This window comes from Lissotriton helveticus, chromosome 2_1 (genome assembly GCF_964261635.1).
Source record: "Lissotriton helveticus chromosome 2_1, aLisHel1.1, whole genome shotgun sequence".
In the NCBI taxonomy this organism is placed as follows: Eukaryota; Metazoa; Chordata; class Amphibia; order Caudata; family Salamandridae; genus Lissotriton; species Lissotriton helveticus.
The window spans coordinates 432,960,419-432,986,664 of NC_136059.1; the positions used below are offsets into that span (position 1 = coordinate 432,960,419).

Here is a 26,246-nt window from a genome sequence, read left to right on the forward strand (position 1 = left end):
GGGGAGTCACCCCTCTACCGGCACCATGCAACGTTCAGGCTTGTCCCAGCGTAGTGGGAAAGTACAGGACTTGCCAACGTTTACCCTCAGGCCCGTCATATCATCTAAAATATCAAGCAGGTCATAGAGGGCCGGCAGAGTAAGTGCATGATCCCTTAAATATACCAGGACATCGTCCATGTACAGAGACATGGTGTGTCTGTCCAGTCCCACTTTGATACCCCATGACTAATAGCCAAATTAATTTCCTGTAAATAGAGGGGTTGTTCTAGCTCCATCAGCTCTATCGGGGTCAAACAGGGAAGTACCACTGTGGCTCGCTCTGTCCTGTATGGCGGCAGAGTTCTGAGGATCTCCAAGCGCGGTAACCTCGCCAGTGTTTGCCATGGCTAACTGCTGTGTGCCTTGTGGTGGGCTGAGGAGGTCTTATAATCAAGGGCACACAATCTTCTTACCTCCTCCTAGTACCAACAACAAAAGGTCATAAGTGGGGGGTGGGTGGCAGGCACCGCCACTGCCTCTTTGTTAGACATTCGCATGCACGTCTCTCTGTCCAGCACAGTGCATGTGTGTGTTGCCCAAACCCCCCATGTCATACTGATACAGTATCCCAGCATGACTACCTGTAAGGCATCCCATTCGAGCCCTCTTTAGCCCACTTCGCCCGCATAATGGCGAAGTACTGGCTGAGGTGTGTAGCAATGGTGTCTCTATACACCATGTCTTGTAATGCTTATGTGTGAAGACGCCAAGTCGGCATAATAGCCCTCGCCCTCCCTAATTGGAACGTGACCAGCAGTGGATTATGGTCAGACAGAGTCATGCCTAAATTGGCAGAGCCACATATGAGGGGCCAACAGTCGGTGTTGTAAAAGTTGTAATCCAGCCTTGTGCGAAACTGGTGCCCTGTGCATAGTAAGAGTACTCCGTTTCCCCGAGGTGTCCCAGGTGCCAGACATCATATACGTTATTGGCCTGAGTCCAGTGCTGAAAATGTTTCATTGTCTGAAACCTTGTGTGCCCAGGAGCGGGGGGATCGAACAGTCCAAGGTAGGCCGCACTAAAACTTGATTTTCAGGGTGCCCCTATCTCCTGAGCGAGGGCAAGATGCGCCAAAGGATGTCTGTTAAGGTTACATTGTGGTGGGGTCCTGCAGCCCGACAGCGTGTGTGCCTCCTGTATCCGCTGCAGCACCAGCACACCTGTTCAGCACGGCCACATCACTCCAAAGGGGGGCCAATCTTGCAGAGGTACTCACCGGGGACACCCCGTGTCTACCACTGCCACAGATGAGCTTTCCAGACAGTGCAGATAGCTCTGAGCCAGCACGCCCCAGCACAGGCCACAAAGCAGTCCTGCTCACCTCCCAACCCTCCACCCTCCAGTGAACATCTCAGGTCTCCGCTTCCACGGGGGTGGGGGCACGAGCTCCCCACAGCACATAGGTGAGCTCTTCAGGAGCCCCCTTCAGCTCCTAGGGGGCACCCACTGTTCATCATGGTCTCAGCAGCCCCACGTTAGGGCACCATCGTTGGCAGGGAGGCCGCACCCCTCTGCCCAGCGTAGCAATAGGGAAGGCCCTTGCAGTGTGTTAGTAGCTCATTTTCCCCTCAGCTGCCATTGTTGCCTCACCTCTGTCACTGTGGCCAACAGCCCATCCCGGTCACCCCAAGAATCCATCTGCCGGGGGATTCAGGCAGCGTCGGAGCCCGCAGACACCACAGAGGCTGTCCTCCCCGCAGGCCTCCAGCCTCCAGCCAGCTTCCACAGCCCCAGCAGCCGTCACAGCAGTTCTCCCAGGGTGGCAGCCTGGGGCGGAAGTCCCAGAAGAAGTAGCTGCAGGCTGCATGTGACCACGAGCGTGTGGCCCCTCAGGGGATATCTGGGTCCCCAGCTGCATTGCTTTCCCACTGCGTAGTCTCAAGTCGTCACTGCAGCATTGGCGGGGTTTGTTATAGGGGCCCCCCGCACACATGGCTAGCCGGGGCTACTCTGGGAGGTCCAAAATGCTGGATGGACACAGGATGTGAAAAGCTGGGCCCAACGGGGAACTGAGACACGGCACCAAGTGTCTGACCACAGAGTCATGTTGGCCATGCCCCCTTTGGGCATTATTTATTTAATAGTATCTAAATATTAAAGCTTTCCATCTATTGATGAAAGGTTGTCAAGCTGGAGCTGGTCAAAACTTCATGTTCTAAAATATATAAACCAGAATTAAATACTATCTAATGGAAGTATTTTAGAAACTTTTGATAGGTTTAATAAGAGGATGTAGTTACTTTAAATTAATAATGTTTCTCTCTTTTATTTAGCGACAGTGAAGAACCGCAAGAAACGCAATTTGACAATATACAGAACATCACCATTCCGGTGAAGTATGAAACAAAATTAGCATTTTCAAGGTACTTAGCCTTTTTAGTTTTATTGAGAGAAACACCACACATTATGTGTGTTAATATACCTGCTGTATATAACAAATCCATCTTTAGTGTGGCATGTTTGTGCTTATTCATGCTGTCAAGATATATTAGGTCTGTTTCTGTTGAACTTTGTTTATGGCAGATAATTAAATCTTCTTCAGTAGGTGCTGCTCCATGTCATTTCTATTACATTTACAATGATAATTTGTTGCACACTCGTGTTTTACAAATCTTTGCGAATGTGTTTTGGAACTTGCTCAAAAAGGTGTTTTCTTTGACTTTATGTTTTGACTATTATTTTCATTTACTGTTTACTTTCAGAATTCAGTTACATTTAATTGAGCAGGATCATGAGCAACGTCAAAAATGCTACAGAAATTGCAGTTTCCAAATTATTTCTTAAGTACAAAAGCAAACTCTTGTGTTTTGGGAAAACAGATACATGGCAAAATCCATGCATATTAAAGGAATAAATTATATATCAAATGCATGGCTGCTACTTGTTTAAGCAAGTCCTGGTGCAGGTATCTCAAAAGAGTGTTCAGGAGGAGAGAGGGATTACAGAATGGGCCACTAGGTCAGCAGATACCAGTCACAAACCAAAACCCTAGGAATTATTGGGCAAACATCTAGGCAATGAGATGTTTATGTAAAGTCAGACAGATCATTCCTTCAGAACAACCACATTTTACTTTCATAGATTGTCACCTGAACACAAAGGTCAGTTGTCAATTAGAACTAGATAACTGTAGATATGATTGATTGATAGGCTTTATTTCGATATAAAAATACCATAAAAGCGTGTACAAGAGATACAAAATGCAATATAAAAAGCGACACATTGTAATTACACCCAGAATGTTAAAAACCATGGAAGAATAAAATACGATTTAAGACTGGATTAAATTGATAAAGAAAGCCTTCTTGCACGAATCAACCAAGACCATTTTAAAAACTTTGACACAGCACATACCATCACAGTAGAAGTGTCAGACATTAAAATGCGCATCGCCACTAAATGTTGACGGGTGCCTAGAAGCCTGCATAGAGGTTTAAGCCACCTGCTCCTCGGAGCGCGGTAGTCCGGACATTCGAAAAGAATGTGGGCTACCGACTATAAACGGGAAGGACAGAGCGCACAGAACGGATTGGATTGGGCCGACAGTTCAATCTTATTATACACTGCACCTTAGATAGTTTAGTGTTCAGAAAAAGCTGGTATTTGGCGAAGCCTTTCCTTAGCCTTCTAGTAGTATAACATAGTGCTAAATTTACAGTTAGGGTACGATGCACTCTCCAACACCAAGGTACAAGACACTATTCTTTTCAGTGCACCTCCGGCATCCTCAGTGTTTTCAGTGGCCATATAAAGAGCTGCAATTTTAACTGATCTCTACTCAACAGTTGTCTAGCAGCTTTGCTTGTCTTTTAACTCTTGTCCGCTGAATATTTTTTGTTTGAAATATTTATATGACATTTTAAACAGTAACACAATTGTGCAATCATGCAGTGGTATAATGCAAATAAACTAGTCTCATGTAAACACCAGTACGCTCTCATCCCCCAGTGCAGGCAGCATAACTGCACTCGTTCCACACTGATCGGCAACAGAATGCTTTGAACTAAAGCAAATAGAGTTTATCTTCCAATTTAAGATGGTCTGGTGACATACACATCCCACATTAGGCTAATTGGCTCACGGCCACCCCACAGCCTAAGCAACATTAACGTGTCTGCCCCCACCCTGGTCAATTTAATTAAAAAAAAACAATAATCCACATGGCAACCCAGGGGTGAGTTGACAACCTCCAGGCCATGGCAATTTGCTTCTTCAATTGTATAAGCGCCGGGTCCACAAATCTCCATTTCAAACAGTTGGCTTTGGAACGAACCTTGAGCCCCAGTAGGCAGAGCTCAGGTGTACACGGGACCCGGTGGCCCACTATCTCAGAAGAGATAGACATAACCTGAGCCCACACTGGCTACTGCTAGGAGCAATCCCACTCCATGTGGAAGAACTCCACATCCGCCTTCCCACACCTTGGAGAGCCTGTAAGCGTCTCCTGAACATGCAGTATATTCGGTGTGGGGTGATGTATGTTTCATGCACACAACTAAATTGTCTGAAGCGGAGGTGCACATTCCAGGACACCGCCCCAAACCTGGTCCACTACGGTACTCCACTGCATGGTCGTAAACCCTGTTGCAAAGTCAGCTTCCTACTTTGCCTTGTGTTTGGATATCAGGTTGTGTGACTGCTCACACAGAAGGCTATACAATGTCATCACACCCCTCCTGCCCATATCTTGAGTCACTATCCCCATCAATACTGAAGAGGGGGATGGCTCCACTGGTGTGCCCCCATCCAGCCTTTGTGGATAATATGCACTAGTATGTTGAATATGAAAAACTGACCATGCAGGATCCTGTACAACTCATCCAGATCATGGAACGCCTCAAAGTTCTCATCCAGGAACAGCCCCCCCCGCACACACCTCACACCTACCTCTCTCCATGCCTGGGTCTCGACCCACACCACCAGATCCCTGGCCTCAAGCAACACCCACAAGCCGAAATGTGGGGTATAAAGGCAAGGCCCACAACCAGCATGAACATACTGCCTCCAGCAGGAGCGGGCTTTTTTCATCAAGGCAGAGGCAGGTGCTCTACTGCCTATCAACCGGAGCAGCCTAGTGTGTTTACTCCATCATATAAGTTCACTAGCATGTATTTTCTCCAGTGTGTTACAATCAGTATTAACAGTTCATTCTACTTGGATACAGTTCATAAAGTAAGCATAAGCAATTGTTTTTACTGCATATTACAAAGCCACTATTGCACCTATTTCTTGACAATTGTACACTTTGAGTGCTTTCTGTGAGTATCCATCTTATGTGTAGTTGTCAAGCAGTTGTAAGATTAGTGTGACATTTGGTATTACATTGATGACTTCTGTGGGGATTTTGGACAAACTGTGAAAATGAGCATGCGGTGTTCTCCGTTATGGAAGATCTCGAGATATCTGATATTGTCATTATCCTTACCATAATCAATCTTGAACTTTGTGAAGGTTTTGAGTTCATTAGCCAAAAAAAATCCTTTTTTTGCCACTTGAAGAATAAGCCTGGTTGGATCACACTAGGTTAGTTTTAGGGTTTTCATTTAGACAAGTGATAGAAGTTGTCTTTTCCAACTTCTATCTCTGAGAAAGTTCAGCTACCTTGCAGCAGCCGTTAGGCAAAGCAGACGTTCCACTGTGATTGACAATTAGGGGTTCTGTGATGCTCCTGCAGTAACATTTTATCCATCTATTTGAGTGAAGGGTACCCAGTGCACTTCCACTCCAAAGATCTTACCCTGTATTCAGAAATCCGAGGCAGTTGCATGAACATTGACATGAACACAACATGCAATGGTGGGTGAGACAGCAGTGGTGTTCATTATCAGTAATGGTGGTGTTACCTAATGATCACTGCATTTCACCCATTGGCATCAACTTCTTGGTGCAAGATTTAGTCGATAGGTAAACTTCACATGCAGCCAGTTCTTTAATTTGTTTTCAAACTCTCAGGTGATCATGTTTCACCAACCATGCATCTACTCCTCTGAATATTAAAAACATGAACATTTGGTGTATCATGGAAATTAGATGAATGTGAACGGAGTCTTATGTTCATTTTTTGGTGGATATATTCCTTTAAACTATCAAGCAATGCCTGTGACTCCCTCTCTGTTTTAGGAGAGTAATCAATGTGTCTCTCTACACTATCAGTAGTAAATGATAAGGTAAAGTACTTGATATAATTCTCAGGGAAGTATTTTTTGGGATTGCAAAATTCACCACCAAACGGAAACGATGAAAAGGGAATGCACCTTGGCCTAGTGTTTAAATGCTATACAAGCAGCCCATATGATGTCCATGTCAACTACTGTGTCTTCCTTTAGAGATCTGGCTAGACAACACAGCTGTTTGCTGTACCTATTGTTGTAAATTCTTTAAAAGATACAGAAAGTGGGCTATGGCTCCGCCCAGACAAGTATATTTCTCTCCCACTTCATTCTATTGGCTGTTTAGGGTATCATCCTCCTCCTATGGAGTATTTTACACTCTGTACCTGGAAACATCACACATTGCATTATCTCTCTAATGTATATATTATATTAGGAATGCAATTGATTTTGTTTTGCTTTCTCATAGCAACAGTTTTTTCCTAAATGTTTTAGTTAGGACTAATTATGCAAGTGGGATTCATTGCCTTTGCTAGTTCTTTTTATTGGACTACCTCATAACCAATGCACTTCAGAAATTCTGCGTACCAGAAGAAAGGAGTTTATCTGTTCACTAAAGCATTTATGGTTCTGGAAGATAACCATGCATCAGTAATCCACAACCAGCTGGTAATCTGTGCAGGATGGGAAATTATTATGAATATTATTATATAGTTTAATAGGGTTCATAGCTACCCAATAGAGTTTCCCAGTACTAGTCATGTGTTGGTAAAGCAGCAGAGCAATAAAAAGGCAGTAGGTTTAGAAGAGCCAAGTCTTTAGAAGTTTCTGAAAAACATGAATGATTGACATGTTCTTAGAGAAGCAGAGTGTGTTCCACAATTAGAAACCCAGATAGGAGAAAGACTGGTCGCCTTGTTGTGTTCTCCTAATGCTGTGCACTAAAGAGAGATTGCTATTCCTTGACCGGAGATAATTGGTTGCACTGTAGTTTGTCACCAGTGATCTAAAATACTATAGACCTGAGTTTCTCATAGCCTTATGCATATAGCACAATGGTTTAAACTGGATCCACTTATCCAAAGGAAGCAGGTACAGGAACTGTTAGAGAGATAGAATAATAGTCTACTGGCTGCATACTTGACTATCTGCAGAAGCCTGAGTAAGGCCTTGGAGGCCCCTAGATAAAGGATCAATCGATCAATCTGAATTTATAAAGCACAGCAAATCACCCGTGAGGGTCTCAAGGTGCTGGAGTAGCTAGCTGCTTCATGATGCTCGGGTAATTCGAACAGCCAGGTCTTGAGTCCTTTCCTGAATGTCCATAGCATTGCGCCATTCGTAAGGTGCAGGGGAGGTTATTACAGGCTTTGGTTGCCAGTGAGAGAAGGAGCATCCTCCACTGTTGGCAGTCTGTGGGATGTCTGCGAGGAAGAGAGAGGTGGATCTCTGTTGTCTGGTTCTTTGGTGAAAGGTCATTTGTTTGTTAATGTATGCTGGTTCTACATTGTGCAGGGCTTTGTATGCATGGGTCAGCATCTTGAACTGTCCTCTCTTCTGGATCGGGAGCCAGTGTAGCTTCTTGAGTTACCGAGTTATGTGAGTCCGTCTGGGGAGGTTGAGGATGAGACTTGCCACTGAGGTTTGTATTGTCTTTAGTCTCTTCAAGAGGCTTGCAGCGATTCTTACATAGAGGGTGTTCCCATAGACCAGCATGCTGTTGACAAGGGCCTGAGTGATGGTTCTTCTGGTGTTGATTGGGAGCCGCCTGAATATATTACAGAACATGCGTAGGGTGTGGAAGCAGGCGGATGAGACTGTGTTTACCTGTTTCTGCATAGCTAACTTACTGTCCAAGATGATGCCGCAATTGCGGGCATGGTCTCTTGGGGCAGGATAAGGGCTAATTTCAGCTAGCTACCAAGTGTCATTCCATGGTGAGGTTTTGTTCTCAAAGATGAGGACTTCCGTCTTGGCTGTATTGAGCTTGAGATAGTTGTCCTTCATCCAGTCGGCGATGTTCATCATACATCTGTGGAAGTTGACTCTTGTGGCAAAGGGGTCTACTGACAGGGAGAGGATGAGTTGGGTGCAGTGGGCATAGGAGATGTTTTTGAGTCCGTGGCCAAGGGGGTCATGTACTTGTTAAAGAGGCTGGGCTGAGGGACAACCCTTATGGGACGCCACAGATTATCTTCTTGGGTTCTGAGGTGAATGGTGGGAGACGGATTCTCTGGGTTCTTCCGTATGAGGCAAGCTATTTGAGGGCATCTCCCTGGATTTCTATTTTGTCATTGATGTTGCCATAGTCCAACGCAGAGAGAATCAATGCCTTTATTACTGTACATTGGGCATGGACAGGTGCAATTAGAGTAAGTGTAGGCTACCTTCATAATTTGATAATTTATTAAGAGCTTTTCATCAAGCCAAAAACCCAAGTTCAGAATGAAAGAGATCCTAAATTATAGGAAGCGCATCCATATTTAGCTATTAGGAAAATAAACGTTTATTTACAAGATGGTCTGCATTGGCATCAACATTCACACTTGAAATGCCATTTACATCTGAATGGAACACCACTAGTGTGTCCCTCTTCACTCTGCCTGTGTTTGTGTCCTACTTGTGGATTTTTCGTTTTCAGTATTTTTCTAATTACTTAAATTGGAGTGAGTTTGTATTTTAAGTTAAGAAAATGAATTGACTACAATTTGAAAGTGTCACAAAGTTTATCTTTCATGCACTGCTTATTTTGATATTGAGTTTTCTTCCTTTCTCGTTTTGTTCCCCTGAATATGTGTTTAAAGTTCCAAAGAATTTCATGTTACCATTGCTGCAAATGAAACCATACCAAATGTAGTGAATGCAACTGAAAACATTGGCTCTGAAGTAAACATCAGCTATTTGGTGAGAAATCATTAGTAGACATTCATCTTAATATGTTATAGAAAAGTCCAGTACATTACTGTATGTTACTCTTTTTTAGCAAATTAATCATGATTACTGGCAAATCTATCAGTTAAAGGTGAAGAATGTTGGTCGTTTTTAGTTTTCTTCAAACTATTTCAATATCAATCATGTTAAAAATCTGAGGATTGTTTATAATAAATGTGTAATTATTGTGCAATTAATGTTTCATTATCATGGTAATAATAATACTGGCAATATTAATGTTTATGATAATAATGCTCGTTACTATTTTGTTTATTTCCTTCCCTTCTTTAACTATCCAAAATGCTTTCATTGAAAGACTTAGTTAACATTTTGTCACTAATAGACTTAGCATTCCCCCAAATTCACAAATGTCAGCAACACAGAAGCTCTGAATATCGCAGCCGAATCTCCTCCATACTTATCACTCTCAGTGGCTGTTGATAAAGTTAATCAAGGAACACGTGTGGTTGACACTACAAGGTTGAGTGTCATTGTTATGGCACTTTCTCTGACTCAACTTAGCTTTGCTCCACCGGGCCACATCACTGTGAACCAAAGGCCACTAATGCTCTCTTTTGGCCCACTCTTACGCTTCTATACAGTCTCAGTCAGAGAAAGGATCTCTTCCTGCAGATTTTTCTACGATCCTTTTCTAACTAAATCACAAGTTACTAATGATTTCCTTAAATGCTCATTGACCTACCCGAAACAATTAAATCTCCCATTTCTTCTGACAGGAACTTCATTGTTTCACCACTCCCCAGGTGTGTTATTTGAATCTTCACTGGGCCTTGCCCGAGATGCATTTGTATGATTTGCACTGGAGTCTGATAAGTTCCATTACATTATCTCTCCAGACAGTGTGGGAGTAACCCACTTTGATAGAGAACAATGGGGCATATTATCAAGGCAGGCGAAATTAAATTATCGCCGCTTTTGCGGCCCTTTGCGGTCGCAAAGCAGCGATAATTTCATGGCCCTATTAGCAAGCTGTCGCTAACATTAGTTAGCGACAGCTTTTAGGTGATAGCGAGCGGTTTGGGGCCCGCTTTGCATGTCAGCGATATTTATCGCTAATGACATGCAAAATGGGCATACCCAACCAGTTAGCGACTGAAAGCAGTCACTAACATCGCTATCGCCTATTAGCAAGGCAGGCGTAGCGATAAAAAAAATTGCGCTAAGCGCGATTATCCTTAAAAACTAACGCCTGCTCAGACCAGTTCTTAGCCATTATATCCAATGGGAGGTGGATATTCTGGCTGAGACCCTATTGGCGATGATGCGTGAATATCGCTGGTTTTCCAGAGATATTCACGCATTTCGCCGATATCGCCGGTTATTTTATCGCATTGGAGATAAACTTTGCTAATAACACGTTATCTCTGCAATAAAATCCGGCGATGCTTGGCGATAAAAAAAATGTTACTAAGCTTCTTAAGCGATAAATATCGCTAGTTGTTGATGATATGCCCCAATGTGTGTTTCACTTGGTTCTGAAATCCCTGGTTCTTGTTGTAATTTATGCTTTCCCCACACTTCTCTCTTAGGGGCATATTATCAAGAAGGGCGATAAAATTATCGCCGTTTTAGCGGCAGGAAAATGCCGCTAAAGAGGCGATAATGGGCTTGATAATATGCCCTTGAGAATTCCCATAGAAGCCCATGTTCACACCAGAACATGGGCTTCTATGGGAATGCACAAGGGCATATTATCAAGCCCATTATCGCAGCTTTAGAGGCAGTTCCTGCGGCTAAAGCTGCGATAATTTTACCGCCGTTTCTTGATAATATGCCCCTTAGTCTCTACACTGGGGATTGCATCAGTTGCATTAATTGATACTTAACTTGGACCTTCAAGGACCCTTTTAGGCAATGCTCTTGTGCTTTATTACAGGTGCCCCTACTAGAGGGTATACTCTTTCTGAACTATCCCTTTAATTTCTACTGGGTGCTTAGCAATTTATGGTAATTCTAAGGTGTTTTTATTTCTATTGGAGGCTCCAATTATATTTTATATGCTGAACTAAGATGGTTTCCACAACTGTAGACAGCTAAAGAATGTTTTCCTCGTGCAATAATCCTTCTCAAAACAATGCAGCTGCAAAGTGCTGAAAAAACAACATATGCCTTTCTTCTCTATACGCTGCACCAAAATTCTAAACTTTCAAATTTCCACACAAGTTCCAGCTCTCTTATTACTTCCAAACCAAATGTATGGTTTTCTTTTATGTCGATAAATAAACCTGATGACTATGCATAGTCTGCCTGTGTTCTACCAGCCCTCTAACAGCATCAGATATCCCAACTCTCAAATTCAAATAAACTATGCTCTTCAAAACTCAATAGATAGGGACAAGCCAACTCGAGTAGTCATTGATTCTATACTATGTGTATGGGGAAATTCCAAAGATTTTTTTAAAGTTTACAAAATGACAATTTTCTTAATCTTTACAAAAATAAAAAATGTTAAGGAAGCTTATTCTTGCCGGATCAAACCTACATGATTTTACAGCAACTAAATATTTGGCTGCTAGGACGTTTATCAAATTTCCAAAATTTCTACGGTGGCGTTAAGGTTTTTCCAAACTGTGGGGCATATTATCAAGGACGGGCGATACATTATAGCCGCTTTTATGTCTGCACATCTAACATGGGCTTCAATAGGAATTCTATAGAGCATATTATCAAGCCCATTATCGCCGTTTTATCAGCAGTTTCCTGCCGATAAAAGCGGCAATAATGTATCACACGTCCTTGATAATATGCCCCTATATTTCTTAATACCCTCAATTCTATTACATAGAATCATATTTTAAGAGATTTGAGTTAGTTCCACAAATATGGGTATTTGTTCTAAGGACGTGTCAACTCTTTCACATCACCCCGGGAGTTACAAGTCCTGCAAAAACAAAGGGCCTAATTTATGAGGTTTTGCGTAGGGAAGGCCTTCCTGCTGTGCTTCCTTAGGGCAAAAGAAAAGGGAAGGAATGCGCCGTATCTATATCATATGGCCCATTCCTGTTCTTTTCCCCTGCGCCGGCGCACAATGGGCTGCCTGCGCCTACACAGGCACCTTTGCACAATGGTTATTTTTGTACAGGAAGGGAAACCTTTCTGTACACAAATAATCACAAGAGGCTTTTCCTCTTTCTATGTGTGCTGCAGAATGCAGCACACATAGAAAAAAGAAAAATAAGGAGAAATAAGATATTTCTCCCCGTTGCTCCTCCCATACGCCTCCCCTGGGGAGGCGTAAGCTTTTGGCACTGCCGCAGATTCACGATTTCTCGTAAATATGGGGCAGTGTCAAAAGGCCATGGATGTTGCTGGGACCGCCCCCAGCAACACCCATTGCAGGACCCTTTAACACAGAACACTGCGTTAAAGGGACTGATATTTATCAGGCAGCATTGATCCAAAGAAAGTGGTTTAGTAATGCCTGATAAATATCACACAGAATTCTGCGCGACGGAACATCACAAAAAGTGATGTTTCATTGGCGCAAGGGGCCTCATAAATGAGACCCAAAGTTTCCTACACTTGATTGTTTTTTGATGAGGTAGCAAACTATTTTCACTGTACATGAAGGTGCCCAGCATTTAGTAAAAGCGAAATATTGTCTATTCCTTACCACATATGTTAAATAATCCTGGGGCTCTATTTAAAGTCTATCCATATATACACTAAACCCATGTATAGTCTCTAAACAAGTAGATGAGACAATACTTCTGCCAATTTTATACAGGTGTTCTGCATCCACCAACCTATCAATCACCAACTCTGTAAATACATACTGAGTCTCTGTGGTTAAGTGTTTGCCAAAATACTTTGGCAACTAGGATCATAATACACATTGGAATCCAGCCGTCATGTATTGTCATGGGTTTGCATGGAATAATTTGTGGTTCATTGACTGCAACTCTGAATATTTTTAGAGATACACGTAGTAAAGTTCCCATTATCAAGAACCTTTACGTTTAAACGGCCTAAGTTGTGTCTGTTTCTATGTAAATGTATACTTTATGAATTGCAATGTATACTTTAACAATAAATACATGTATTGATTTAATGCTGTTCAAAAACTTAAATTACAACAACACATGTGGCAGAGCTAGTAATGAAATCTTCTGTTTCTTCCAGATCGAGAAAGATGTAAAGTTTCACATGCCAGCTCTGAGTCTGATGATTTCATTCCCATATGAAACTCCAAGTGGGAGCTTTATCCTGTACCTGACCAATGTCTCCTCATCTGCTGTAAGTACTGTTGTTACTACATAACCTTTACACTGTTCCACTTCATTTTGTTTCTTGCAAACATGTTCTATGAATTAACAGATATTTGAATCACATATAATTTTGCTGCTTTTTGGTTAAAATTGCCTTCAAGGGATATGTTCAAATTTAGAAACCATTCATTAATGATACCTTATTCGGAAGGAAAAATCAATTATCCTTATGTGTAATTAAAACAAGAAATAAATTGTCAAATCACATTTAACAAATCTTAACACATACACAACATATAAACAACAGAGCACAAGGGTGTATATAAAAAATAGATTTTATCAACAAATTCTTAAATCAGCAGTAATTCAAAAGAGCAGGACAGGAAATGCAGGTACAAAAATATTGATAAACTAATAAATGGCACAGCAAAACCTAAAAGAACATCTATCCCAAAACAAAATGAATTTGAACATATCCCTTGAAGGCAATTTTACCCCTCCATTTAATCACCCAAGCCCTCAAGGGTTTATTTGGGTTGCTCACTGTTTGTCGACCGCTTTTTGGTTAAGACTTGAATTTCGATCACTGAGAAATACTGCTGAATTCTCATACAGTGTGGCAGTGCTTCAGGAATGTATGTGATCACATTAATTAGGATAAGGAGTGCCAGAGATTTAAAAGTGTGCTATTCATGTTTAAAACTGCTTATTATGGGAGACAGAATTATCTTTTCTCACCTAAAATGAACTTCCAAATTCTGATATCCTAATTCACAGAATCAAGATCTGTGGACATTTACACTAGAAAATCAAAAATAATACAGTGGTAATGCAGCATGGTGGATTTTCCACATTACCAGTTTTATAGTTTGGCTGTAGTAACGTGGAAGACAGTGAATCGCCATCAAGTTATAAGCCTTCCTAATTATGTGCACACCAAATTCACAAACCTTATGCTAGAACCCCCAACGTCTAGAGCAAGTGTGTAATTTGGGTCCTGAAAGATTTTAAATATTGTGTAAGGTGTTTATGAACAAGATACAATTTGTATCAATTAAAAAAATTAAGTGGATTTGCAGCAAAGGTCCACCAATCTAGGGTTAAGTGTAAGCATTGAATTGCCAAATTTGTATACATTTACATGTGTGCATGTGGGCACTTCTGTGAATCATGTCAAAGTAAAAATAAACTATGCAACTCATCGGATGAAAGCTATGATTCATAGATTCTCAACTTTCCTGTCAAACATTTCTTTGTCGCAATATTTGTGGAGAAAGAAAAATACGGACTTCTTCATTAAGGTTGGAGGGATGGAGACTCATGATAGCCATTCAAAGGATTGTACTACTGAATATCGATACCAACAATATTGTGGTGCAGGATTATTGAGGCAAGCTTATCGAGGAACAAAATATTGCAAGGTAAAAGCTTATAGGGAAGTATAGTTTTACTATGCCTAACCCCACATCTACATACCTTGGGCCCGATTCACAAAAGTAATCTGAGACAAAATCCTAACTTTACGACTTTTGGTATTCACAAAAGGAATTTAGTAGTAGTAGTAAAGTTAGGATTCCTTACTTTACTACTACTAAACTGAGAAAAATCCTAGCTTTATGACTTTCGGTATTCACAAAAGGTATTTAGTAGTAGTAAAGTTAGGAAAGCCTGTCTGAAACCGACATCCTAATCCCTAAGGAAGAAATGCTGTCCATAGGGATTATGGGCAGGCCTCCGACTGGCCATGTGTTTCTTGAGCCGATCAGAATTCAGCCGGAATGACCGGCAGGTTTCACTTTCGACTGTCTGCATCATAATGCTGTGGTCGAAACTGAAATTATGATCTATGGTGGGAGGCTTAAATTGCCTTGTGAATAAAGCTCCCTTTTCTTGCAGCAGGTAGTGTGAAAGTGGCGGGCAATAGATGTTGTGGTGGACATTCTGCCACAACTCCCGTTGCATTTTTGATGATTTCCCCTATTTACAAAGGTTGCGTAAATATGGTGCAACACCAATAATAAGACCTGGGAAAATCTTTTGCTGTTTCTATGTGTGCTTCATTCTGCAGCACACATAGAAACAGAACATCACCATTAGTGATTGTTTATAAGTAGGAAGTGTCTCTTCTTGCACATGAAAAATCATTAACAAATGACGAGTTGCAACTTCTATATATGCTGCAATCTGCAGCACACATAGAAGTTACATTCAGGCCCGGGTGGTGAACTCCGCTCCGCCAGCGGAATTTGCAGAGTTTTGCCAACTCCACGCTCTGCTGGGAACACAGAGTTCTGGCAAAACTCTGACTACATGGCAGAGCGGAGCTAGCCTCTGCCCACGCCCAATAAAAAATAGAAGAAGAAAAAACACTTACCTGCTCTGGCATCTCCGAGCTTCCCACCTCCTCACTGTGGTCTCTCTTCCTCGCCGATCGTAAACCCCCACGTTGTTATCTTGTGTGGATTGCACACGCGCAGTCCACGCAAGATGTATAACATCAGGGTTTGTGACCGGCGAGGCTGTGAGACCACGGCAAGGAGGAGGGCAGCCTGGAGACGCCAGAGCAGGTAAGTGTTTTTTTTTCCTCTTTTTTTATTTTGGGAGGGTGGAGCGGAGTTCCACTGAGTTTTTTTTTTAACTCCATGGAACTCCACGGAGTGCCGCTCCGACTACTCCGTCCAAGGTTAGTTACAACTGACCTTTAGTGATTGTTTATGTGCAGGAAGAAACACCTTCCTGCACATAAACAATCTTTCCCTGCAATGTGCATTTTGGCGCAAGGGTGTCTGTGTTGGCGCTAGGCAGCTGAATTTATCACCAGCGCAAGGGAAAAACACAGGGGTGCACCGTATTGTTGTCAATACAGTGCATCCCTGAATTTTCAGAATGGCAGACTGCAGTGTTAGCAATTTTGGATTAACACCGTGCTCCGCCATTCTCTTGTAAATATGCCCTAAAGTGATCAAAGGTTTTTGTGGAAATCTCATCACAAGGACAAGTTAAAACAGAGGAGGAGTCCTATTGGTCCAGGGGATAACAAGGGTGTGATGTAATAGTCCCCAGCTGAAATGTTTTTAAAAGTAACCTTTCCCATGGGTTCTTCACCAATGTCAAATAAAATTCAAGGTTTGGTGAAGTTTTAATAAAAGAGCAGATCCACACTAAAGGTTTCCCCATTCCCTCCTTCTCCCCTGATACCTCATAGAACATGTCTGCTTTTGTTGACAAACCGGTTCTGCCTGCTTATCGCTTTAGCAGTGGTCTCAACGTATCTGGGCCAAGAAATCATATTATCCTTTTCACAACTCAATTAATCTAGGATAATCTACAGATTAAGAGCAGTAGACTTATTAGCCCAGACTGAGACCCAAAGCAAGAACGGGGGAACCTTAATCTGATCAACCACATGTGAAATATCCTATTTATCAAACAGGAAGAAATGAGGGGTCACTGTTGGATGTACAGGGCAACCAAGAGCATTGTGAATCCAAATTATCTCTAAATTTGTGAAGTTGCCAACCTGCTTACTACGCTTTCCCTTAATGCAGATAGGACTGGTTTTGCTTGCTGTAAGAACACACACCATGTCTCTGGTTTTGGACATAGTAGTTTCAAGGTCTAGGTTATCCATGGAGTGCAGACAATTTTCTACTAAATCCTCAAACCAATGGGGGTACGTGAAAGTAAACTGAGTTGTCATCACTCAGCCCCACCCTCTTCAACGTCTACATGAGACCTCTTGCTGCCATCGCACGCCAACACAACCTCAACAGCATCTCCTACGCCGCCGACACCCAGTTGATCCTCTCCCTCACCAGAGACCCCGACACCGCCAGAACCAGCCTACACGAAGGGATGAAAGACGTCGCCAAGTGGATGAAGAACAGCCGCCTGAAACTGAACTCAGACAAGATGGAAGTCCTCATCCTGGGACCATCGCCCTCTGCCTGGGACGACTCCTGGTGGCCCCCAGCCCTGGGCCCCGCTCCCAGGCCAACAGACCACGCACGCAACCTGGGCTTCATCCTGGACTCCTCCCTCTCGATGACCAGACAAGTCAATGCCTTCTCCACATCATGCTTTCACACCCTTCGCATGCTTCGCAAGATCTTCCGATGGATCCCGACCGAAACCAGGAAGACGGTCACCCAGGCCCTTGTCACCAGCCGACTGGACTACGGAAACACCCTCTACGCCGGAACCACAGCTAAGCTACAGAAAAGACTCCAACGCATCCAGAACGCCTCCGCCCGACTCATCCTGGACATCCCCCGACGCAGCCACATCTCCGGCCACCTGAGGGACCTGCACTGGCTCCCCGTCAACAAGAGGATCACGTTCAGGCTCCTCACCCACGCACACAAATCTCTCCACGACCTGGGCCCCAAGTACCTCAACGACCGCCTGACCTTCTACACGCCCACCCGCCAGCTACAGTCTACCAGCCACGCCCTCGCCGCCGTACCACGCATCCGAAGAGCCACCGCCGGAGGCAGATCCTTCTCCTACCTGGCGGCCAAGACATGGAACTCCCTCCCCATCCACCTTCGGCTGACCCAGGACCACCTCGCCTTCAGGAGACAACTCAAGACCTGGCTGTTCGAGCAGTAGCGGACCCCCTCCCCCAAGCGCCTTGAGACCCTCCGGGTGAGTAGTGCGCTATACAAGTGCCATGATTGATTGATTGATTGATTGCATTGTCTGCATTAAGCAGAGCCGGGACAGTGGTAGATTTGATATTGGGCACATCCTTCCCTGAAAGTTACAGACAAACGTTCAGTCCATTAATGTATAACAGAAACAAGATGAGGGTAAGACAGTCAAATTCTTTGATGTCTCCAGCAACATGGTGGAGCAGGCTGCAGGTTACAGCTACCTATAGAGGCAGAGTCTTACAGCAACAAGAGGTACTCATATTTTAAACCATGCAAGATATTAATGAATGCAGGTGCAATGCATGAAGGCATTGTCTACAGCAGCTTCTGTAATTGGCAGCTTGTTAGCTCCTGGTAGCTCTCCAGCTTCATATAAGTAGCTCTCCTGTGTGAAGCTCAACCTACATAGTTAGAAGATTTTGGCTTAGGTGAATTGATCTATGTTAGAAACTGGGCTCTCTAGTTGGCAAGGGTTTGCGGCTTTGTCCAAATAGTGATCCTTAGCTTAGCATGAGCAGTCAGGCTTATCTTAGAGGCAGTGTGTAAAGCATTTGCACATAACCCACAGTAATACAGTGTAAGCACTACAAAAGGACACCACACCAGTTTAGAAAAATATCCAATATTTGTATATACTTAAGAAGGACCAAAAACGATAAGAATTCACAATACAGTACTTCAAAATCTTCACTTATCGAAATATGCTTTAAAATAGTTCCTTGATGTCGATAGCTCTGTCCGAGGCTATTACGGCATTGTGAGCAAACAAATCCAAACAGTTCTGGCTGACCGTGGCGTCGCCGGCCAGCTACGGTGTCTGGTAGAACCGCAAACAGTACCTTTTAGAAATGCAGGGCGTCAATGGCCTCTCGTTGAGCTTCCGAAAACACGGCGTCTGCAGGCATCGATTCCGGAGGTCGGTGCAGGAGTAGTCGGTGCCCTCGAAGTCACATGCGTTGCAGGTCGATCTCCTCTGTGATGGAGTCAGGCTTGCTGGTGTCGGCAGGCGTTGTGTGTTGCGGTGCGAAGTGCAGGGGTGCGGCTTCAGTGCCCACAGGTTGCAGTGTGAGCAGCGGCTCATGGCGGCATCAGATGTCATCTTCGATGAGACCAGGGTCGCAGTGCGAGATCAAGGCGGTGCTTGTTTTTGCTGGCAGGTCATGGTGCAGTCGAAGGCGTCGTCGTTGCTGAAACGTTGTCATGGGCTGACGAACTGGATTCGATGGCGCCGGAATCTGTAGGCCAAAGCTGCAGTGCAGGATGAGGGTGATGCGTTGTGTAACTTTACGAGCGGTGCCCTCAAACCATGGTGCAAGCAGCTGTGTCAATTTTGGCATGGAGCAGCGGCGTTGGGGATACCAGGGCGTCGTCGTGAAGCAGAGCGGTGCGGAGTGCGGTGCCCAAAGGTTGCGGTGTGAGAAGCGGCTCGGTGGCGGCATTCCGCAGGCGTCGTCGGTGAGACCAGGGTCGCAGTGTGGCGTGGCGGTGGGTCCCTCTGTGGTGCCTTCAGGGCACAGACTTGGCAGCGGCGGCGTAGATATAGTCAAGTTGCTTTTCTTCTGTTGCAGCACAAAACACACAGTCCCCAGTGCTGAGGGCAGAAGAGCTTGAAGTCTTTGCTGTTCCTGAGACTTCTTGAACAGGGGACCTACCTCAAGCCCTTGGAGAAACTCACAAAAGTAGATTGCAGAAAGTTCAGTCCAATCCTTTCACTGCCCAAGACAGAAGCAGCTACTGCAGGTTAATACAGAAAAAGAAGAAACAGCAAAGTGGTAGTCCCTCCTCACAGCTTCTCCAGCTCTTCTTCTTGGCAGTCTTCATGATCCAAAAGAGTTCTAAAGTTCAGGGGTCTGGGCCCCCATAGTAATATCCCAAAATCCTTTGATCTCTTAGGCAGAGAGTCTGTGCCCAGCCAGAACCAGTTCTGCCTGCTCTGGTGTGATTTCCTGGCAGGAGGAGGAGACGGCATTGTCAGAGGCAGACCAGGCCCTTTGAGGTGCAAGGAAATCTCCTCCCCCTTCCCCCATTGCTGCCCAGGACTATTCAGCCTTTTCCTGACCCTTCCTAGACTATCTGGAGCCACTCCTCAGCAGAGGCACACAGGATGACTGAGCAAGAAAATATATACTTTCTAAAAGTGGTATTTTCAAACACAGAATGTAAAAATCACCTTCACTAAAAGATGCATCTTTAGATTCTGAGTTCAGGCATACAAAACTTTATTTTCCCACCTATTTCCCAGGGCCAGTTATGTTTATAAGATATTATAAACAAACTTCCCATTCCAGGTAGCCTTGCAATAGTGAAAAACAAAATGGGCTGTAATTCACTATCAGGACATGCCACACCCACCAGGGCCTTTAACATACACTGCACCCTGCCCACAGAGGTACCTCGGGTCTACCTGAGGGGTGACTGACATGTAGAAAAGGGAAGGTTTAGGGCCTGGCAAATGGGTCCACTTGCCAAGTCGACATGGCAGTTACAAACTGCACCGACTCTGCAATGGCAGATTTGAGTTCTCTTTTTAGGGCTACTCATGTGGGTGGCACAATCAGTGCTGCAGAGCCACTAGTAGCAGTTGATTTACAGGCCCTAGCACACTCAGTGCACATTACTAGGGATTAATAAGTAAATCAAATACCCAATCATGAAAACACCAATCCATAACACAATTTACACAAAGAGCACTTGCACTTTACCACTGATCAGCAGTGAGAAAAGTGCGCAGAAACACTACGCCAGTTAAAACCTGGGAGGGCAGTAAGCAAATACTCAGGAGAAACACGTCAAAAGATGCCAAGTGTAACTATCTATATATATCAAAAAAGAAAAGTGCATTCAAGAGCAAATTGTATGTATTTTCAGAACTCATAAGCTGATGTGTGGGGAAAAATGGTCCAAGTCAATAATTAGTTAAAGCTGATATTTGAGTACTATACCTAACAGCGTTGTGGAAAATTGCTACAAATAATATTACTCTGGTGCCAGGGACATTTCAGCTATGGCTGCTGTGTATTATCCATGTAGAAGCATTCCACACTGGTAAGCCTTTTTACATTACTGCTGACAGTTGTGCCTGATGGATTGACAAGATCACTGCTGGTAATCTCCCATGTTGCTTGGAACTAAATTAATCATGTATGATAGTGTCTAGTGTGGTCACTAGTACAACACCAATAATAATATTAGCTCTGAATTATTTTCATGAACTTAAGTAGCTCATACTACAGAAAAGGTTGGAGACTCCTGGTCTACACACTTTACAAATTGATCAAAAGGTAAGGAACATGCTCTCATCTACTACTTAAGAACATTTCCCACATACGTCATACCATGTTTCATGTATCCATCATGTGCATTTTGCTTCAAAACTAGCTACAATAATCAGATATTTTTTCACACGCTGAGGTAATCTAGGGGGAAGACCCAATCAAGTCTTACAAATACGACCCACCCAATAGCACCAGTTATACAATACAGCAAATGCTAAATGATCAATCTAACAGGAGAAGAAAGGGAATGATCAGGCATTGCACCATTATTAATCATGAGATTCTTGGTAGTTGATCCTCTGCCATTCTTTTTAAAACACAATCATACAGCTAATTTCCATGTTCAAGTTTGTAATGACAGCCTTATGCTGATGCATTTCGGTAATACAGGTACAATGGGGCATATTATCTAGCAATAGCGATATTTATCGCTAAGCAGGGTTAGCGGGAATAATTTTATCGCCGAGCTCGCTGATTTTTATCGCAGATAAACCTTGCTATTATCAAGGTTTATCTCAAAAGCGATAAAAATCAGCCGTAATGCATGAATATCGCTGAAAAGTCAGCGATATTCATGCATTACAGAGCTAATGCTCTTAGCCATGTTATCCACCTACCATTGGATAACATGGCAAAGAACTGCTCTGGGCAGGCGTTAGCTTTTGGAGATATTCGCGCTTACCGCGAATATTTCCAAAAGTACGCCTTTGTAGGTAATAGGAGATAGCGATGTTAGCAACTGTTTACAGTCGCTAACATCTTGGCACGCCCACTTTGCATGTCATTAGCGATAAATATCGCTGAGATGCAAAGTGGGCCCCAAGATGATCGCCATCTCTTACTAGCTGTCGCTAACTGGTGTTAGCAACAGCTAGGTAATAGGGCGATAAAATTATCGCCGCTTTAGCGGGGAAAATTCCCGCTAAAGCGGCGATAAGGCCCTTGGTAATATGCCCCAAAGTCCCTTGTATTTTACCACTTATGTCCTCGTTTCTTGGATTTATGTTCAAAGTGTTCCTTCCAAATAAAGAAATAACTTTAAAAAAATGTGGCCTATTTACTTTTATTTCTCACAATGTGCAATGCAGTTCAGCAAGCAAATTGCTGCATCTCCTCATTTTATCCTCTTTCTATGTTTGCTGTATTCTGTAGGAGCTGGGTTTGGTGGCTTACTTGACTAAGGTCCCACTGTAGGGTCCTGTGTTTGACCTCATGGTCAGAGCTTTAAATCCTGGTGGGTTCACTCAGCTTTTCAGCCTCCTGAAATCAATAAAAGGAGTATAATTGAGCTGGGTAACATTAAGCATCCGTTATTCAGCACCAAGATGCCCAGGGGTGAACGTGCACTTCACAAATACACGTTATGTTATGTAGCACACATAGAAAGAGGAAAATGCCTCAGGGAATTGTTTTTGTGCAGGAAGGTGTCCATTCCTGCACAAAAGCAATCCTGCTTGCAATGCAGGCCCCCTTGCACTATGATATGAATGCCTGCGTTGGTGCTAGGAAGCACATTGTGAACCAGCGCTTGGAAAAGGCAGGGATGCACCGTATTGTGTTAAATACAGGGCATTCCTGCCCTTTCCCTGTCACAGAGCACAGCAAGGTGACTTGCTACGCTGCACTGAATGACTTCTTCATAACTATTGCTCCACATCTTTAAGGGCTGCATCTCTCAACACGCACACACAACCCCAACCAAGAAGCTCACATGAAACAGGAAGTTATTCTGCGGATTTAGTAGAGAGAGACAGACTGTTCATTTCTTCACTGTAATAGTATGTATTTCAGCTCTTACATTCCCCTGTAGGTTTGTCAAGTGTTAGCATACATCTTGTATGAAAGTGGAGGAATCTATAAACCCACTCAAAAGATATGACAGTATTTCGTCATACAGAGGAAGCTTCATCCAAGAGCAGCATTTACATAATATAGCTTTCTATTTAAGCTGTTGTGGTCGGTTTGCAGTACTAGAGCACCAGCCTTTCTAATCAGGGCTAGCAGGGCCTGACCCTTAGTAAACCCCTTCTAGGCGGCAGCATTAAGCATCAAAAATAGACAAAATCAAACTAGGTTCTTTTGTAGGGCTTTTATAGGATTCCCGTTGTCCTTGCACTTTATACAATTATATACTACCTTCCTACATCTGCCACTCTGTCGCTAGTTAAATAAAGAAAACATGAGAACTTTAGTAAGGTGGCACCACTATTTGAGCCATCAGGTATTACAGTGGTTCTGTGCCCCTAACCCAAATCCATACCGAAAGTAGGGGCATATGTACAAGGAAGTGGAGGAGAGAGGCGTTAGCCATCATGGCTTAACGCCGCACTCCACCACTTCAGAAGCTCAAGGCTGCACCATATTTACAAGGATATGGTGTAGCCTTGCATTTCCCCCTGCTCTGGCGCTACACTAAGCAGTGTAGAGCCAATGGAGGTACCCTTGCACCCTAGTGCAAAGGGTATCTGCGTGCAGGGGAGGTTTGTTTATGTGTAAGAAGGTTTCCCTTCCTGCGCATAAAATATCCTGAAATGCCATTTTGTCACTTCTATGTGTGCTGCTTAATGCATCACACATGAAAGTTGCAAATTTTACTTTTTTAAGGATTGTTTATGTGCAGGAAGGGTCACCTTCCTACACAAACAATCCAAGACATTTTGCTTTTTCCATGTGTGCTGCACAAGGCACCACACATGGAAAAGGCAAAAGGCAAAAGTGCAAGTGCAAAGTAGTGAGTGCAGAGTGAGTATGCAGAGTGCAGAGTAGTGAGTGTAGAGTAGTGAGTGCAGAGTAGTGTGTGCAGGGTGAGTGTGCAGAGTGAGTGTGCAGAGTAGTGAGTGCAGAGTAGTGAGTGCAGAGTAGTGAGTGCAGAGTGCAGAGTAGTGAGTGCAGAGTAGTAAGTGCAGAGTAGTGAGTGCAGAGTAGTGAGTGCAGAGTAGTGAGTGCAGAGTAATGAGTGCAGAGTGAGTGTGCAGAGTTGTGAGTGCAGGGTTGTGAGTGCAGAGTAGTGAGTGCAGAGTAGTTAGTGCAGAGTAGTGAGTGCAGAGTAGTGAGTGCAGAGTAGTTAGTACAGAGTGCAGAGTAGTGAGTGCAGAGTAGTGAGTGCAGAGCAGTGAGTGCTGAGTAGTAAGTGCAGAGTAGTGAGTGCAAAGTGCGTGTGCAGAGTAGTGAGTGCAGAGTAGTGAGTGCAGAGTAGTGAGTGCAGAGTGAGTATGTAGAGTGAGTGTGCAGAGTGAGTGTGCAGAGTAGTGAGTGCAGAGTAGTGAGTGCAGAGTAGTGAGTGCAGAGTAGTGAGTGCAGAGTGCAGAGTAATGAGTGCAGAGTGCAGAGTAGTGAGTGCAGAGTAGTGAGTGCAGAGTAGTGAGTGCAGAGTGAGTGTGCAGAGTAGTGAGTGCAGAGTAGTGAGTGCAGAGTGCAGAGTAGTGAGTGCAGAGTGCAGAGTAGTGAGTGCAGAGTGCAGAGTAATGAGTGCAGAGTGCAGAGTAGTGAGTGCAGAGTAGTGAGTGCAGAGTAGTGAGTGCAGAGTGAGTGTGCAGAGTAGTGAGTGCAGAGTAGTGAGTGCAGAGTGCAGAGTAGTGAGTGCAGAGTGCAGAGTAGTGAGTGCAGAGTAGTGAGTGCAGAGTAGTGAGTGCAGAGTGAGTGTGCAGAGTAGTGAGTGCAGAGTAGTGAGTGCAGAGTAGTGAGTGCAGACTAGTGAGTGCAGAGTGCAGAGTGCAGAGTAGTGAGTGCAGAGTGCAGAGTAGTGAGTGCAGAGTAGTGAGTGCAGAGTAGTGAGTGCAGAGTGAGCGTGCAGAGTAGTGAGTGCAGAGTAGTGAGTGCAGAGTGCAGAGTAGTGAGTGCAGAGTGCAGAGTAGTGAGTGCAGAGTAGTGAGTGCAGAGTAGTGAGTGCAGAGTGAGTGTGCAGAGTTGTGAGTGCAGAGTTGTGAGTGCAGAGTAGTGAGGGCAGAGTAGTGAGTGAAGAGTAGTGAGTGCAGAGTGAGTGTGCAGAGTAGTGAGTGCAGAGTAGTGAGTGCAGAGTAGTGAGTGTGCAGAGTGAGTGTGCAGAGTGAGTGCAGAGTAGTGAGTGCAGAGTAGTGAGTGCAGAGTAGTGAGTGCAGAGTAGTGAGTGCAGAGTGAGTGTGCAAAGTGAGTGTGCAGAGTAGTGAGTGCAGAGTAGTGAGTGCAGAGTAGTGAGTGTGCAGAGTAGTGAGTGCAGAGTAGTGAGTGCAGAGTAGTGAGTGCAGAGTAGTGAGTGCAGAGTAGTGAGTGCAGAGTGAGTGTTCAGAGTAGTGAGTGTAGAGTGCAGAGTAGTGAGTGCAGAGTAGTGAGTGCAGAGTAGTGAGTGCAGAGTGAGTGTGCAAAGTAGTGAGTGCAGAGTAGTGAGTGCAGAGTGTAGAGTGGGCAGAGTGCAGAGTGTGCAGAGAGGCGAAATAAAGCATTTGTCCTTGTTTCACCAACTTAAGACCAGGGTTTTCCTGGTCTTAATTTTGGCGCTGCCTCCTATTTACGTTGCCCTTGTAAATAGGGGGTGCATCAAAAAAAATGGTTGTCGCGGTGGGACAGCCACTGCAACACCCACTGCCCACCTCTTTCACGCTCAGCATAGCATGAAAAGGGGCATTATTTACTAGGCAGCATACTCTGCCATGTAAATAAGGTGAGGTCCCTATCACCAGGCTGAATCAGTTTACTTAAGTTCAAAGACGCCGAGGGAGAACTGACAATCATGTCAGTCAGCATGACGTTGGACCGCCCACCCCTTCAGAGTCTGAATGGGGTGGGCGGTCTGGCGTCACGTTGGCTGACACCAGTGGGGGGGCAACAGGCAGCAGCACAACACAAGTGCGCATGAGTGGGGACGGATGGCAAATTTTTCACCCGTGCCCAGTCATGCGCACTAGTGTTTTCACTTGTTTGTGCATGCCCATTAGGAGCCCTTCGGTCTCCTAATGGGCAGGCAGTGGGCGAAGAATAAAAGTGCCCTAAGCCAATCCTGGAGCTGCTGGCAGCGCCAGGATTGGCTGA

General features: G+C 44.1%; 1 protein-coding gene across 1 annotated transcript in view; it reads left to right on the forward strand.

Annotated features, from left to right (window-relative positions):
- The window catches only part of ITGA1 (integrin subunit alpha 1), a 1,037,437-nt gene that overhangs the window by 804,426 nt on the left and 206,765 nt on the right, over window positions 1–26,246 (forward strand). The window contains exons 23-25 of the mRNA XM_078675060.1: window positions 2,316–2,405; window positions 8,957–9,056; window positions 13,227–13,340. Of these exons, the coding sequence (XP_078531186.1) occupies window positions 2,316–2,405; window positions 8,957–9,056; window positions 13,227–13,340 (304 nt within the window). The remainder of the gene's footprint in view (window positions 1–2,315; window positions 2,406–8,956; window positions 9,057–13,226; window positions 13,341–26,246) is intronic.